This window comes from Zootoca vivipara, chromosome 8 (genome assembly GCF_963506605.1).
Source record: "Zootoca vivipara chromosome 8, rZooViv1.1, whole genome shotgun sequence".
In the NCBI taxonomy this organism is placed as follows: Eukaryota; Metazoa; Chordata; class Lepidosauria; order Squamata; family Lacertidae; genus Zootoca; species Zootoca vivipara.
Window position 1 is genome coordinate 47,462,579 of NC_083283.1, and position 16,600 is coordinate 47,479,178.

General features: G+C 41.6%; 1 protein-coding gene across 2 annotated transcripts in view; it reads right to left on the minus strand.

Annotated features, from left to right (window-relative positions):
- The window catches only part of LAMA1 (laminin subunit alpha 1), a 94,882-nt gene that overhangs the window by 28,103 nt on the left and 50,179 nt on the right, over positions 1–16,600 (minus strand). For both annotated transcript variants that reach the window (XM_035125216.2, XM_035125215.2), the window contains exons 22-37: positions 15,707–15,843; positions 13,479–13,715; positions 12,565–12,708; positions 11,638–11,817; positions 10,042–10,227; positions 9,231–9,358; positions 8,634–8,754; positions 8,394–8,540; positions 7,351–7,472; positions 5,640–5,726; positions 4,847–5,040; positions 4,287–4,429; positions 3,930–4,028; positions 2,655–2,766; positions 2,338–2,500; positions 198–408 (exon numbers count right to left, since the gene is read on the minus strand). In XM_035125216.2, coding sequence (XP_034981107.2) covers positions 198–408; positions 2,338–2,500; positions 2,655–2,766; positions 3,930–4,028; positions 4,287–4,429; positions 4,847–5,040; positions 5,640–5,726; positions 7,351–7,472; positions 8,394–8,540; positions 8,634–8,754; positions 9,231–9,358; positions 10,042–10,227; positions 11,638–11,817; positions 12,565–12,708; positions 13,479–13,715; positions 15,707–15,843 — 2,411 coding nt within the window. The remainder of the gene's footprint in view (positions 1–197; positions 409–2,337; positions 2,501–2,654; positions 2,767–3,929; positions 4,029–4,286; positions 4,430–4,846; positions 5,041–5,639; positions 5,727–7,350; positions 7,473–8,393; positions 8,541–8,633; positions 8,755–9,230; positions 9,359–10,041; positions 10,228–11,637; positions 11,818–12,564; positions 12,709–13,478; positions 13,716–15,706; positions 15,844–16,600) is intronic.

Sequence of the window (16,600 nt, forward strand, 5' to 3'; positions counted from 1 at the left end):
AAATTTAATACTTTGTAATAACAGTTATTATAGAATACGTATATCTGGCTTTTTATACTTAAAAGGACCACAAAAGGTAAAAACTTTCCTCTCTCACTAATGTTAACATCAATCCATTTTTAAAGCAATTTTCCCTTAAAAGCTACTTTACAATTTCTCTTGTAAAATCAAATGACATATATTGCCAGTTTCCTTACAGAGTATTCCTTGAGGTTGCTGTTAATAAGGAAAAGCAGCCGCATGGTTTCATTTGTGTTAGTTCTAGCCTCGTTCACAAGATCCTTGGCTTCCTGAAGTCTGGTGCTGTGGTTTGATAATATATGTTTTGCAGTTTTTTGAAAGTTCTTAAATTCCTGCTGTGGTCTCCCATACTCTTTCTGGATTCGTAGCAACAAGTGTTCTGCAGCTCTAATAAACATGGAAAGGACACTCAGTTACACAAGCTTTCTTAAAAATAGAACAGATCAAAAGTTGTAGAAAGACACAGTCGATTGATAAATAGTCATATCACATTTTGGTGGGCAGGGTGAAAAAAAGACTTCTCCCCCCACCCCCAAAAAATGCACGTAGTTTCCTATCACCATGAATTATCACATACACTAGGCACACAGAATTCTCTCACGCTCCTTCACACACTCATAGACAAATTCTCACACACCAGTGAGAAAGGCAGGTGTGCCAGCCAACTCAACTCCGGCACTGGGCTGGATCTGGCTGCAAAGATCCCTCTGGAAGCTCCTAAGAAAGGTAAGGTAAAGGTAAAGGACCCCGGGACAGTTAAAGTCCAGTCAAAGGCGACTCTGGGGTTGTGGCACTCATCTCGCTTTCAGGCCGAGGGAGCCAGTGTTTGTCCACAGACAGCTTTCCAGGTCATGTGGCCAGCATGACTAAACTGCTTCTGGCACAACAAAACACCATGACAGAAGGCAGAGCGCATGGAAATGCCGCTTACCTTCCCGCTGGAGCGGTACATATTTATCTACTTCCACTGGCATGCTTTTGAACTGCTAGGTTGGCAGGAGCTGGGACAGAGCAACGGGAGCTCACCCCATCACAGGGATTCGAACCGCTGACCTTTTGATTGGCAATCCCAAGAGGCTCAGTGGTTTAGACCACAGCGCCACCTGCTTTTTAGAGAAAGTTTCTCTAAAGAGCAGGCAGAGGGATTTCCTCTCTCCATCTTGGCACTAAGCACCACAGGACTAAGATCAGAGATAAAGCCTCTACCTTCTACTTAAATAAATTATTTTATAAACACCATGTGCGACAGCCAGAAGTGTTGTAAAAATCAGGCTGTTTAGTAGCAAGGGGTGGCTCATCCATTGTGGTAGAGCTGCAGCAACAGCATCCTGGCAATGGCATTCCCATTGGTTCCCATGGAGGGAGGTGGTGGCAGTGAGGTCAGGGATGCACAGATCCACTACTGGAGCCAGTCTGGTGTGCTCATCAGTACACCCACACAGTCTGACCTCATTGCCTCTTTCTTCCTTCTTAGGCTTGCAAGCAGCAGGAATGCCAGTCCAGTGGCTATTGCTATGGTTTTGGTGATCCATTCATGGTTATTCTACACTGCTGATGTACCAGAATGGTGGTGTTATAAATGGTGGTGCTACTGGGCATTGGTCTGAGCCTGAAAATTATGCCTGCGCACCCACACAATGAGGTCGATGATAAACTCGCCATTGCCACTGAAAGAAGGGAAATTTATGGGGAAATTACCGATCAGGGTCCTGTGACAGCAAAAGGTCTACAAAAGGTATCAGGACTAATGATCCCCAATACTGATATTAACCAAAAGACTGAGCTCTTGGCATTTTCCTGTGTATCACTTTAAAAATATTACTGAATGCTTCCAAAACACAGTTCTTAAAATTTATTTTTTAAATGAAATAAGGTTCACTTATTTTCCAGCACTGATTACTTTCCCATGTTTCAAATTCAATTCCTTGCTTATAGTAGTAACAGATAAAAATAAGAGTTTCTGATTTTCTCATCAACATTATCTAGTTCATGGACCATGGAACTGTTCAAATAATGAACATATAAATGTAAGTTACATTTATTGTTTGATTGATAGATATAGATAGAAATTGTGGCTTTGTTTAAAGCACAGCTGAAAATCAAATCATTTTATGCATTTTAAAAAAACCATTTGTCTAGCTTGATTCAAACCTCCTAAAGTCATCACATATTAAGCTTTCATTTAAATTAATATATTGACACACTTCGGAGCCTACTGCCTGCAATTTCCTCTTTTAAAAACATTTTAGATATACTTTTCTATATGTTCATTGCATATGTTAATAGAAGCATGATCAGAAACACCAGTTGGCTTACTTTAATTCAAGGTTACTGTCTTGGTACATCTGCTTGAAATATCTTCCACGCATTACATCCAACATGATGGGGATCTCATCTTCCAGTTCTTGAAATGTCCTGTTTGACAAATGGAAATCCATACCTATTGTTTCATTAAGGGATGCTGCCACTTCCCCAAGTACTAGATGGAAGAAAAAGTAAGTTACGAAAGAATTGTTTTAGTACTTTGTACAAATGCACCAAATATATTTTCTCTTTATAAATGATTTTCACAAATAATACCGTATTTGTATTTCAAAAACATAATTACTATAGCCTGCCATCAAGAATTTTACCTTTAACAGTTGCCTGTAATGTGTCGATAAATATAGCCAGTTCTCGACTCTTGTTCAAGGTCCTTTCTGCAGCATTATGGAGAAGCCCTCCTCTTTCTAATATCCTAGATAGCTAGCATAAAAGCAAATTGTGGTTTTATTTCAGTTGCTATTTGAACAGTGGTTTCAATGGCTGAACCAAAGAATGAAGAGCATATCTGGAATTCATACTGACTCATACAGGAAACTAACATTAATTTATGAAATGCATTTATTTGATTTCTTTTCAGATTAACTGGTTTCTATTAACCAGATCTTGCAGGAAGAATAAAGGGATCAGCAAAAGCCAATCATATGTTCAAGAGAATTATCAACATGTCATTACTATTGGTCATAGTAAATCCTGACAGAATCAAATTATCAATCATTTCAAATATTTAATGCTATAATTTAGAGATGTCATAGCTGGTAATGAAAAGATCCCAAATCTATGAGGGAAACCCTATAGTAATGGCAAGGCCAGGCATCCCCAAACTTTGGCCCTCCAGATGTTTTGGACTACAATTCCCACCTTCCCTGACCACTGGTCCTGTTAACTAGGGATCATGGGAGTTGTAGGCCAAAACATCTGGAGGGCTGCAGTTTGGGGATGCCTGGGCAAGGCAGTTTAGTATTTTCTGGGTAAAAAAAATCTAAGGCTAGAATCCTAATCCCCTCATTCTTGCCGCTGGAGGGGCTTATGATGCAGTGGATGTTTCTGTCTGCTGGCCTCCACAAACTTCTGATGGAAGCTCCACTGAAGCACCTGTTGTGGTTGCATTAAGCGCAGCAGATGTGACCTGTAGTTTGTCCTGTTTCTGGCAGGGGTAGCTAGTGTAGTGCCCTAAAATGGGATGTTACAAGGTGGAGCAGTGACAGAACAAAGCCAGCCATAGACCCATTGGATCCAAGGCCATACCATTCCTCAGAGAGGCACCCAACCTGGACTCTGTGGCCATGCCAATCTGGATGACAAAAACCACACACAAACACACACTACACCTTCTGCCCTAGTTAGTGGGCCAGTAGGGCTTCAGAAAGTGGTCGATCTGATCCTGCTCCACCCAGTTGATCTTAACCAGGACTTAGGACTGCTCTGCCCAGCTGCCATTTGTACCCATAGTCTAGCAGATCCAAGTCATTGTAGTGACTTTGATTTATAAACCAACCTCAGTAAACCCCATGGGAAACTTCTGTAGATCATTTTGAAATAAGTCTATTGAAATATCTTTGGGAACAAACAAGCAAGATTCCTACCTCTCTGTGCAGCTGATCTGTATCACCTGAAAGGGTTACAAGATGGTCACTCATGATTTCCATTGAGGATGGTGGTTCTTTCTTAGTCCAAAAAGACTCCTAGAAGAAAAAAAAGAATATTATGTACTCAAATATATTCAGCTCAGTGTTCATGACTAGGAATGATAAACAAAGAACATATCTACTGGCCATGAATTTTAATGTAGACAACTACCTTAATAGCACTTTTGTTCTATTATTGCTTCCAGAACACTCCAACGTGTCTATATGGTCACAAAACCTTCTTGATAAACAAAAGTAAAAAATGACAACATGAGCAGCTAACCCAACACAGAAGCTAAGCAACATCTTACATACCTTTAAATGCTTTGTGGCATTTTCCAAGTCTGCAAGTATCCCATAGGGCACCAGGACAGGGCCAGTAAGGTTTACCAAAAGCACAGCTTCATCTAGTTTGTCCAAATCATTTAACAACAATCCTGTGCAGTCGTCATCACAAGCTGAAGAAACCATTTCAAAAAAATATTAAGTTTTAGTTCAATACGCAAAACTGGATAGCACCTAACAAGCAAGCCCCACTCATTCCAACAGAGTTTATTTCTGAGCAAGTGTGCTTAGGAATGCAGTCTTATGTAACAATTGTATCTACATGCAGCATCAACAAACACCACCCCATGTCTACAGGAAATCCTCATTCTTTTCTGGACCACCATATGCATCGACGGAGCATGCCTAAGCCCACTCCGCCCCCTTCTAGCATCCCGCCCATTTTCATGACATCTTTATGATGTTTGGGGGCTACTTCCGGGTTTGGTGATGTGAACGCTTGCATGATCACTCATCGTTCGGATGTGCCTAAATTGGAAGTTGCCTGTATTATTAACACATCAAAGCAAAAAAGAAAGGGGGACACTTACCAACACATTCATTTCCCATGAGAATGTGCCTTGATTCACACTCATCACACAGCTGCCCTGTTACACCTTTTTTGCAGATGCATTGCCCAAAGATATGATCACAATTATTGTGAATAGAACCATTCGGGTTGCACTGGCACTGCTGACAGTGGCCACCAGGTTCTTTAGGATTGCCATAATAACCTGGCGAACACCTAGAGGGAAACAGAGGTTCATTTATTTATTTGGTTTATTTGGTTTCTTCAATTTTCAGCATACACTCTTCATCAGCACACAATCCCAAGGTGGGTTGCAACCTGTAACAATGCAAGACAATTTAACAGCCACATGCAATGCTGATGTTAAAACACCATATAAAATGCTTTAAAATATGGCTGCAGGAGGGCCCTCGCTCAACGACAGGCCATTTTACTATATCAGACTCCAGCAAAAGCTTGGGCAAAGAGATGTGATTTTAGCTGGCGCCAAAAAGCAAGTAACATTGGCACAAACCATCTCTCAGGGGGAGGGGCATCCCATAGTGAGGGCGTCACCACAGAGAAGGTCCTAACTCATTTCATTGAGTAATATTATCTCACCTGGTAACTAGACCACAAAAATCTTAACACATGGGCAGAGCCATTCTCTCAAGTCCCAAGTTGTCTGAGGACTTTGTAAGTTATCATTCATACTTTTAACTCGGTTCGGAGGCACCCAGTGCAGATCCTATAGAATGGGCAATCTACCCAATTTCTGGAACCCAAAGCTGCCAACCCACAGTGGAAGCCTCTTGATGGTTCTGCGTATCCCTCACCTTTCACAGTATTGCCCTTCATATCCAGTGATGCAAGCATTGCAGTAGAAATCACTCACACCTTTCATAATGCATGTGGAGCTAAAGCTTGGAGAAAGAAATAAAAAGAGCAAGTTTTAGAAAGAATTCATATACAGTGGTACCTCGGTTTATGAACACAATTGGTTCCGGAAGTCTGTTCATAAACCGAAGTGTTCATAAACCGAAGCAAACTTTCCCATTGAAAATAATGGAAAGAGGATTAATCCGTTCCACACGATGAAAAACACCCCCTAAAGCAGCAATTTAACAAAAAATTACTGTCTACCAAGAGGTTTCCTAGGCCTATGGAGGCCTCCACGGAGGCATCGGAGCGTCCGCGACTGGGACGCAGCCACGGAAGCGCTCTGATGCATTCACGGAGGCAAACTGCGCAGAAAGAAGCCTTTCCCCGATGCAAGTGCCCTGTGCTGAGGCTGCGTCTGTCAAGGCGGCTGAGTAAAGCACGGGAAACCGGGGGGGGGGGTTCCCTTTGGAAGCGGATGCTTCAGGAAGGTCGCCCGGCCGGCACCGCGGAGAGAGGGAAGGAGAGCTGCGAGCGCCGCCACCGCCGTGTAGCGAAACGACTCGCCAAGCCTCTCACTGCTGCTGCTGCTGGGAGCTCTTTTCTAAATGCACGGTAAGAGCTTCCAAAGGGAAACCCCCCCCCCCCGGTTTCCCGCGCTTTACTCAGCCGCCTTGACTGAGACGCGGCCGCAGTGCAGGGCACTTGCATCGGGGAAAGGCTTCTTTCTGCGCAGTTTGCCTCCGTGAAGGCATCAGAGCGCTTCCGTGGCTGCGTCCCAGTCGCGGACGCTCCGATGCCTCCGTGGAGGCCTTCATGGGCCTCGGAAACCTCGGGTTACTTACTTCCGGGTTTCGATGGTTCATAAACCGAAAGTTCGTAACCCGAGGTGTTCGTAAACCGAGGTACCACTGTATACCCACAAAAAAACCTATTCACACAGGAATATGTGTTTCTACTGGTTTGTATGCAATGGAGGGTTAAAGTAACCATTTGTCTGGGCAAGAATTTCTGCTTGTGCCTCGCTCCCCCCTCAGATTGGGGGAAGGGGAGGGCACACGAGGAGGAAATCCAAGCCTCGCTTTTGCTGATGGTATAGCTGCTTATTGCTGCATCGAATGCACACCACTGATTGTATGAACTATATCTCAGTTAGATATAGGGTGCTTCCAAATGGATGTGTATTGTGGAATCAGCGCTCCCCATGCACACGAGTTTTTAGCAGTGCCCACAAGGCACCACTGGCATCAACATATCAGTCCATGTTTTTACCATGAGATCCAAACTACCCTTGCTTGCGGAAACCTGGTAAACTAAAATGAAAAAAAGAAAAAAGAAAACCTGCAGCTAACAATCCATTTATGATATTTCAACGATCCTTTTGCAATACCGAGCTTCTGTATGGAAGCACCCACAGACACACTTCACAAAGAATGTTCAGTGGAAAGATACTGCCCTGGATTAGCCATTTCATCATATATCGCCATTACTTCTCAAGCTACCCACACTGACCCTGATAATGGAATCTCTTAGCCCAGGAATTTAAAAAACAAACCAACAGATAAAAAATTCCTAGAAATACAGCCTCTACCTTGCTACAGTACCACTTGGAAACAGTAAGTATAACAATAGTAATCATTAAAAACATTAAAGTTAATTTTTAGTTACCTCCCTGGGCTCATTCTTGGACATGCACACAGAGAACAATCATTGACAGATCCAATCACCTTGCCGTAATAGCCTGGAGCACAAACACTGCACTGGTCACCAACTGTATTATCTCTGCAGTCCTAGCAGGCAAAAAAGTTTAAAATGAAAGCAAAAAATTCAACAGAGCACATTTAACTTTGGGGGGTGGGGGGGAAAGAGGCTGAAATCTAGAAAAACAGCAAGGTATAAGGAAAAGGAACATTCCATCTCACACCCTGATATTCTGGCATTTGTTAAGCACAATTACTACACTGCCCACCCCATCCTCTATTGCTGCAAAAATGTGTGTGCGCACGAAATTGTACCTTTAAATAAATGCTTAAATGAAATAAAAACATGCCTCTGATTACCGACCAATTAATCCAAAGCAGTGTGCAGCTTCCATCCAAGTGTAAAAAAAGAATACTTCACATTTTCAATTTGGGGACTGTCAGGGGGACTCCCTACAGGGACCCTCCCCCAGTCATCCTGACCAGCACTTTGCCCAGCGTGCAAGCAGCGGGTCAGGAGGAGGGAATGAGGAATGGAGCGGAGTGGAGAGGGGGCTCCAAGACGTGTCAGAGCCTCGGCACCGACCCAGCTGGCCAGAGGAGGAAGGACAGCACAGTGAGGTGTCAGAGCCTCTGCAATGCTCCAGCCAAAGGACAGGAGAAGGCACGCAGCCCCTTCCGGTACCCACATTGGGTCAGGGACCCAGACGTAGGGCAAGGGGGCGGGGTTTTGGGGTCCCCAGACTATTATGCTGGCGCAAAAGCAGACAAGTGCCATTGCCGGGTTCTGAATCAGACTAGGCAGTCATGTTTTCTGATATCTCTGCACTGTAAATAGTATGCACAATAAAGCTCTTAAAGACAGAGCAGGCTGGAGCGTCTTTACTCGAGAGTAGCCGCAACAATCCCCTGACAGGAACTAAATAGGATTTTCATGAACTTTCATTCTTTGGAATTCCCCCTCCCCCTCCCTGTGACAAAATCCAGCCTAGCCTTAGTGAGTCCACATACCAAACACTTTCCTGTTTCTTGGTTGCAAGCATCACTGTGATTGTTGCATCTGCATGGCACGCAAGGTGGGACTAGTGAGGGGAAGGCTTTAAGATTGGCAGACTTCTCCACGTATTGTTTCTCTCTGTAGTATCCTTGTGCACAGTCCTACATCGTAAAAGAGTTGAACATGCTTTTAAACGGCATCTGAACTTTTGCTTGTTCAGAAGATATTTTAAGAAGCCCCAGCAAGTAACATACCTGGCACGAGAGGCCTGCATAACCTTCAGGGCATATACATTTCTCAATGAGATGGGCCACTTCCTTAATCAAGGGTATCTCATCAGCTTTCATAGCAATTTCCATAGAGACATTTGAGATTCTAAGAGATAATTACATAAAACCAATAAAAAAATGATGCAGTGATGTTCATTTAGGAAACAGAACCTACAATTTGACTGTTTACTAGGGGTGTGCTTCAATCACAAAGTTTGGTTTGGAGCCCAGTTCAGTGCTTTGAAAAACAGCCTGCCTTAGGTATTGCCATTTATAACTTGACTATGCTGGTAATCTCTCAAATATGCACTAATAATTTGAGTCCTACTAATTTAACCCTTAGTTTCCTCAACAAAAATAAAAGACTCGAACCAAAGAGTGTTTCACCAAGCACAAGCAGTTTCCCACATGCACTGGGACATTACCAGTTTTCCACTGCAAACTGCTGCACAGAAGGCTTTCAGGGTTTTTAAAGTAAAGTGGCCCTTGGGTATCACTTATATCAAGATAACATCCTTACTACCTTACTCACATTTTATCAAAGTTAAGAGCCTCTAGGTAGAGTAGTTAACAGAGGTTTACCTGCTTTGTTGTAATCCTTGGCCGTACGATGCCTTTATCAAGATGTACTCAACATTGCTCAGCACTGACATGAAGTCAGAATGCGAAACAGATTCATCAGACACCGAATTAAAATATTTCCAGGCACTCTAAAGAAAAATAAATAAATTTGCATCACTTGTGAACACTCAATGTTACAATGTTGTTTGATGGTATTAGTTTTCCAATGAAAGAGAAGAGGAACAAGGCACTTGCACAACCAATGAATCTGGTTCCAGGCAGAAGCCAAAACACTTAAGCTCTTTAAGTTGTCTTCACATGCACTCTGATATGGCAGGGGAATGGTTACAGACTGTGCGAGCAACATAAAATTACACTGCAGCCCATCCCTATGTTGCAATATTGTGCTACGCCAGAATTTGAAAACCATAGTTTGTTGTTGGTTTATAAACCTTGGCTCATGTCAACCATGGCTCAGTGTTACTTGTGAACCCAGCCTATATCTTCAAATGGTGCACAACCCAGTCTGGAGAGGTATTAAAACAGTCCAAATGCAGTGTGTACCTGCTGTTATCTGTTTTCATCCATAGTATCTATAATGTTTTCAAACAAAGCCTTGATCTAAGATTAACATGTTTCTACAATATGTGTGGAATTTTAACAGGCATCTAAGACTCCTTCCCAGATCTATATGAAGAGAGATTACATCTCGCTTGAGCAAAATGGTCCCAACTCAAATGTTCAGGGAGTTCCAAAGTACAAAAGAAACAAGAAAAAGACTTTCTTGCAGGCAAAGCCTCTAACTCATCTAATTGAAATGTTTTAAACTCACCTCTATCATTTCTATTTCTTCATCTCGCCTTACTCCATTCTCTGGAGCAGGAATTTCCACATAGATGACTTGTTTACTGGTGCGACCCCCTTTCATTAAGATTTGTGGTTCAAGGTTTGAGGTTCCAATGCCATCCAAAGCATAAAAAGCTACTGAGTATTTCAGTTTTCCACCATATGCCATGAGCTGTTTGGATGATAAATCATTACACTTTTATTTTCTTTGATAATTTTAACTGAAATCTAGATCAGGAGGAGGAAATAGATTCATTGAAACTCAGCAGCAAACCATATGCTCCTCATCCTTAGTCTGATATCGAAGTAGTCAGATAATTTTTTACATAATGGAATTTAATGGAAACTTTGCAAGAGCTGAAATTGCAAAATGAAAGCAAAATACTTCACAACACAGATTTTCTGGAAATGAATTTAAACCAAGTTTGGGAATGTTGGTATTGCCAGTACACAGGTCCTTGCAAGACCTTGACTGTGTTAAAAGAGAGAGAGAGAGAGAGAGAGAGAGAGAGAGAGAGAGAGAGAGAGAGAGAGAGAGAGAACGGGTTAATCAAAGCCAGAATCTTCTTTTCAGCAGCAGCCAACCACAACCTCTCCAGGAAGCTCTTAAACACGGCATGAATAGTTTTCTTCCACTATGGTTCCTCAGTAACTGGTATTCTGGGGCATATTACCTTATAACACAGAGAGGTTCCATTGGACAATCAAAGTAAACATTGGTAAATATCTCAGTTGCAAATTTGCCTAATTTCCTTTAAAAGTCATCTAAAATAGTGGCCAACACCACACCGTGTGGCACTGAATTCCATAAACTACTGTATTTTTCCATCTGTAAGACGCCCACATGTATAAGACACCCCCTATTTTGGGAGACTCGGGTTTAAGAAAATGGGGGGAGATGTATCCGTGTATAAGACACCCCCTAATTTTTAGCATTATTTTTTAGGGGGGGAAACCTAGTCTTATACACGGGAAAATACAGTAATTAAGTGCTGTATGAAAAAAAGTCCTTTCACTCAGTTCTATTATTCTGCAAGCAGGCTCAAACCTAGCACAGAATCTAAAAATGCTACAGAAAATACTTTTGCTTTGACATGCATTTAGAAATATGAAGTGAATGAATACTAAAATTATGCACACTGATTTTTTAAAATATATACAGTGGACCCTCCAGATATGAACTTAATTCATTCTGGGAGTCCATGCACAACCTGAAAAGTCCGTATCCGGGGGCGCCGCTTCTGTGCACACGCGCCCCCGCGCACGCGACGAAATCCAGAAGTATACACTTCCGGGTTTGCTGCGATCGCAACCCAAAGTTTACATATCCGGAGCAATACGTAAGTAGAGGTACAACTGTATTTACTTTTGTTTTTCTTCAAAGTTCTTAGAAGGTGGTGGTCCTTCTAATATCCCCACCCCCAGAATATATAGAAACACAGTCAAATCCAGATTTATTCCTACTTAGAGCAGAACCATTGAAATCAATGGGCCCTAAGGGGGTTACGTCAGTCACAACTATTTCAATGGGAGTACTCAAAGAATGTCTAGGTCCAACTCTAAAAATAACTCATATGGTTACCTGGTCTCCCTGGAACTGATCCGGCAATTTCAAGTAAAAAGGTTCTGTATTCAAGTGTTGTCGGACTGCTTTGGCATCCATTAAGATATCAGGGAACTGGGAAAATACACCTTCACTGGTTCCAGTGAGGTTACTGTGGGAAACCACATACAGAACATTCTGCTGCGGAGACAGGGTGACCTGAAATGCCAGACTAATAGGTTACACCACTTTGTAAAATACACTATATCATTTCTGGTTAAGCAATATTTTAAACGATCTGTTTTCAAATAAATAAAGCATACACATTGCAACTGTGAAATTTGGAAGCATATTATTATTATTATTATTATTATTATTATTATTATTATTATTATTATTATTATTATGTTATATTCCTGTATTACTATGAAGTAGTTTCATAAAGCTGAGTGGCAGTCTATGGATGCATCACTGGCTTTCCCATGTATAGTTCACAGGTCATGTCAAAGCAAGGCAGTGAGGGAGAAGCAGCCGCAGCAGCAGCGGAATAAAAGGTAGCTATGACCTTCTTTGCATGATTATCATGGTGTGGCAGAGCTTCAGGGTTTTACTATGGCCCTAGGATTACTGAAGCTCAATCCAAACCAAACTTCATTGACAGGGAGATGCATACAAATGCTAGTAATATTTTATTTGTTTCTTACAAAAGTTTGGATCCCACCCGCCAATCAAATTATCTCCAAGACTGTTCACAACAGATACAAATCAACTAACTCATCTGCTGCTGTCTGGATGTCCAATAAAGGTGACAATGGCACATGGTCTTAAAGCCTCTTCCCAGCTCTCTGCTGTTCTTGCAGTCAATGTGATCAAATACGAGCTCAAGCCCCGTGCAGATCCTATTATGACAACAAGGTTCAAACTCAACCGAAAACCAGGCACAGAGGGTGAAACTGCTTTACTCACCGGAACTCTCACATGGTCTTCTACTTCTGAACACAACTCCGACATCCCAGAGCAAAAGCATGAGATGCATCCCAAAGCATTAGTGGCATGAAGAGCAAACGTCCCAGGTTTGCATTCACTGCAATGCAATCCAATCACATTCTCCTGACAAAGAAATAGATTGTTAACGCCAGTAAGGCTTAAACACTGGACTGAACAGTTTCAGCTCATAAGTCTCCAGTTATTTACACAACTCAGTTTGCCATCTAGAGAACCAATTATTTAGTATGGAGTGGCTTGTGGCATGACTGGAGTAAAAGTTCTAGCCCACAGTGTGTGTCAGGGCAAGTAGTTGCTCCCATACTGCTTGCTACTCTTAACCGCTTGATCAACACACAAACCATGAGCATGCCGGGCTCTTCTGAGTCCTAATCCTGCTCTTGACTATAGCCAGTATATTGTATGCATAGGCCTCATGAACCTCTAGCACTGACACATGAGGTTGTGAAAAGCAGCAGTGGTGCTCTCACAGGGGTAGTGATGTGTTCACGAGGACAAGGAAGGGGTGGGGCAAAGTGGCAGCAAGCTCTGAGTTGCCAGCAGTATTGTCCTGCAGGTGCATGAGCACTTTGGACACACAACTGAACACCTACGAAAAGCTGACACAGCCAACCCAGAGCTCCTCCAATGTCTTGCCCCATCCCTGCCCTCACAAATTATTCACTGTTCCACCTATACCATGTACGGCTGAAGCTAATACAGGTTGCCTTATATCTGTTTCTAAACCAGTTTTTATTCAGTCCTGAATGCTGCTTGACGTCCTATTCAATGTTCTAACACCCAATTTTGGTCTAAACTCTTCCCTACAAGGTAAATGTTTTGCATGTCCAGTCTGCACAAAGAAAAATAACAAGCATAGGAAGATTTCATGCTACCTTGCAGACACATGCACCAGTTTCCTCTTCACAGTTGCAGATTCCTTGATTTTGATCACACATGTCTACGTTGCTGCCACGCAAGTCACAATCACAAGGAATGCAATCTGGGTAGTCTCTATACCCCAAAGCACAGATAGCGCAGCTGTCTCCTCCGTATCCATCCTTACACTGACATTGAGCAGTCAGCTGGTCACATTGGAGACTGACTGAACCTATATCACTGCAATTGCAGGCCTTAGAAGAAAACAGCACAAGAGATATGTGAATCTTGCAAAGGTCATGAAGTTCAGAAACTATAAACTTTTTGACAGGCATTAAAACTCGCCAGCAATTTTCTGTAGAGGAAAGTCCAACTTTTAGAAATTGAATACTTTACCCAACATTCTTAAAATATTTATTAATCTGAGCCCTAAATTATATTTCCCTTAAGAAGATAATATCGGTTTGCAGATAACCATTAAAAAACTAGAATTGATCCAATATGAGACATCACCATTGCAATACCTTTTAAAAAATAACCCATCTAAACAAAGAAGAGAGCTGGACCATAAAGAAGGCTGATCGCCGAAGAATTGATGCTTTTGAATTGTGGTGCTGGAGGAGACTCTTGAGAGTCCCATGGACTGCAAGAAGATCAAACCTATCCATTCTTAAGGAAATCAGCCCTGAGTGCTCCCTGGAAGGACAGATCGTGAAGCTGAGGCTCCAATACTTTGGCCACCTCATGAGAAGAGAAGAATCCTTGGAAAAGACCCTGATGTTGGGAAAGATTGAGGGCACTAGGAGAAGGGGACGACAAAGGACGTGATGGTTGGACAGTGTTCTCGAGGCTACGAACATGAGTTTGACCAAACTGCGGGAGGCAGTGCAAGACAGGAGTGCCTGGCGTGCTGTGGTCACGAAGAGTCGGACACGACTAAACGACTAAACAACAACAAACAAATTACTTGGCCATGAAGCAATTATTTGGCCATGAAGCAAGGAAAAAGAGGCAGAGCATTCTTACAACACCCCATATGTGGGACTCCCTACCTCAGCAAGTTAAATCATCTTCCTCTTTATCAGTGTTCCACCAACATCCTAAGATAAGCTTTAAATAAGCTTTGATTCCATTGCTGTTTAACTGTATTAATTTATCTTATTTTTATTAGCTGAACTGCTGCTCTTCTCTTAAAAAAATAATTCTGGAAATTGTAGTTTAGAAAAGGTTCTGATCATACTTTGTGAAAGATCCCTGGTTCTCATCGCATAATTACCACTTATATAGTCTTCTGGACAAGGGAAAGGGTGTTAAATCTTGCACCTGTAGAGTAGATAATCCGTTGAAAGTGTATTAATGGGTTCTTTTCACCTAATGAAGAGCTTATTGAAGTCACAGCTCACTGGTTTGCAGTTTGCATACTGCATCTAATTCCTTATTATACCTTCTTTGTCTACCACTTACAATGTGCTTGTCACATCCCCCCACACACACACTTGCTGCTATAAGCTCCTAGCACGACATCAAATCTGAGTGTTCCCATGTGAAAATATGGAACTAGTCAAATTGTTCTAGAGCCACACAACCTTGTTTTAGCTTCTTCTTTTTTTGTTATTTAAATGAAACACATTGTTATGATAAAGATGATCTCCCTTGGTGGACAAATTCTATCTTTTTGCTTCATATTGGCTTCTTAGAAAAGGACTGCTTAGGCTTCAGGTTATAAATATTTTGAGAATACAGTTATATAGAATCCAAGGCTGTATTAGCCAATTTTAAATTAATGCATTGCTGAATTGTATTTCTTTCTCCACAGCCAGAAAAAGACTCAAACTCAGGGAAATTCCTTGTCCTCTCAAGGGCAATGTATCTTGCTAGTAATAATTTAAACCATCCACCCAATATGGCTTTCATTAGTGAAGATGGATTGATTAAGTGAAAGAAACTGTGTTATATACTGTGGAATTCTTACAGATGTTTACCTTCATTCATGGTTAAATGATATAAACCTCATTTATTGTGATGATTATATCAATAAAGGGGATATATATTGTTCTAGATACATCAAAACATAGGGCAGTCAGCAAAACCAACACAGCAGAAGCTAACCTAATATGTAGTGTTTAAAAGAGAAAATACCACAAATTCATTGTAAAAATATTGTACAAATTCATTGTACAAATATTGTAAAATATTTTTAAAAGCTTTGTTTTTTAAAAAAATTTCCTAAAAAGCACAACATTACCTTGCATCCATTCTGTGGATCAAGACCCCAGAAGTTCTCCTCACATAGTTCACATTTTTCTCCTTCAGTATGAGGGGGGCAAATGCATCTTCCAGAATCTCCATCACAAACATCATGCGTATGAGCACAATTGCAAGCTACAGGAAGAAGACAGGGAGCAAGTAACCCATCTTGTCAGTGCTAGTAGACTAATAGCAGTGTTAGTAGGTCTGTAGCATCAGGTCCATCTCTGCCTTAGGTGGGCTCCATTCTGAGTTTACTCATAAGGAAGGAAGTAGCTCATAAACGTTTCCTATAAAGTCCTTTCCAATGTCTGAACTGGAACGTACACTGGTATCATCCAAGGTACACTGTTGTGTATCCAGTGCTTTTTTTCCTTAAAAAATGTTTAGGGATACTCTCATTTTCCTACTCATGTTTAAATACTGCCCCTCAATGAGGCCAAACTTAAGAGTTAAAAAATGTTTAGGGCTATGCGTACCCTTGTGTCCCCCCAGAAAAAAGCCCTGGGTGTATCAGCTCAACATCTCATTTGGTTGCCTCTTTATTGGATCACCATTCTTTATCTAATGCTTTTTTCATGTTGGAACATTCAAGAGCCAACTTTGACATAATTACTGAGCACTACATTAAAAAAAAATGCACACAGAGAGCTCAAAATTCATAACAGATTAAGTCAATGGTAAAAGCAAGATTATTACCAACGCACCTCCTATAATCCCCACATCTAATGGCAAAAGGGAAAATTGGCACAGGAACCATTTTCATAAGCCCAAGTCCTTATTCCAATAGTTGGATTAATTGGATTCCCATTGCAGACAATGGGAATTCTTGATGAGAAATGCTTTGATATCACTCTGCTGACCAGGCTTTACAAATAAATAAAAGCTAAAG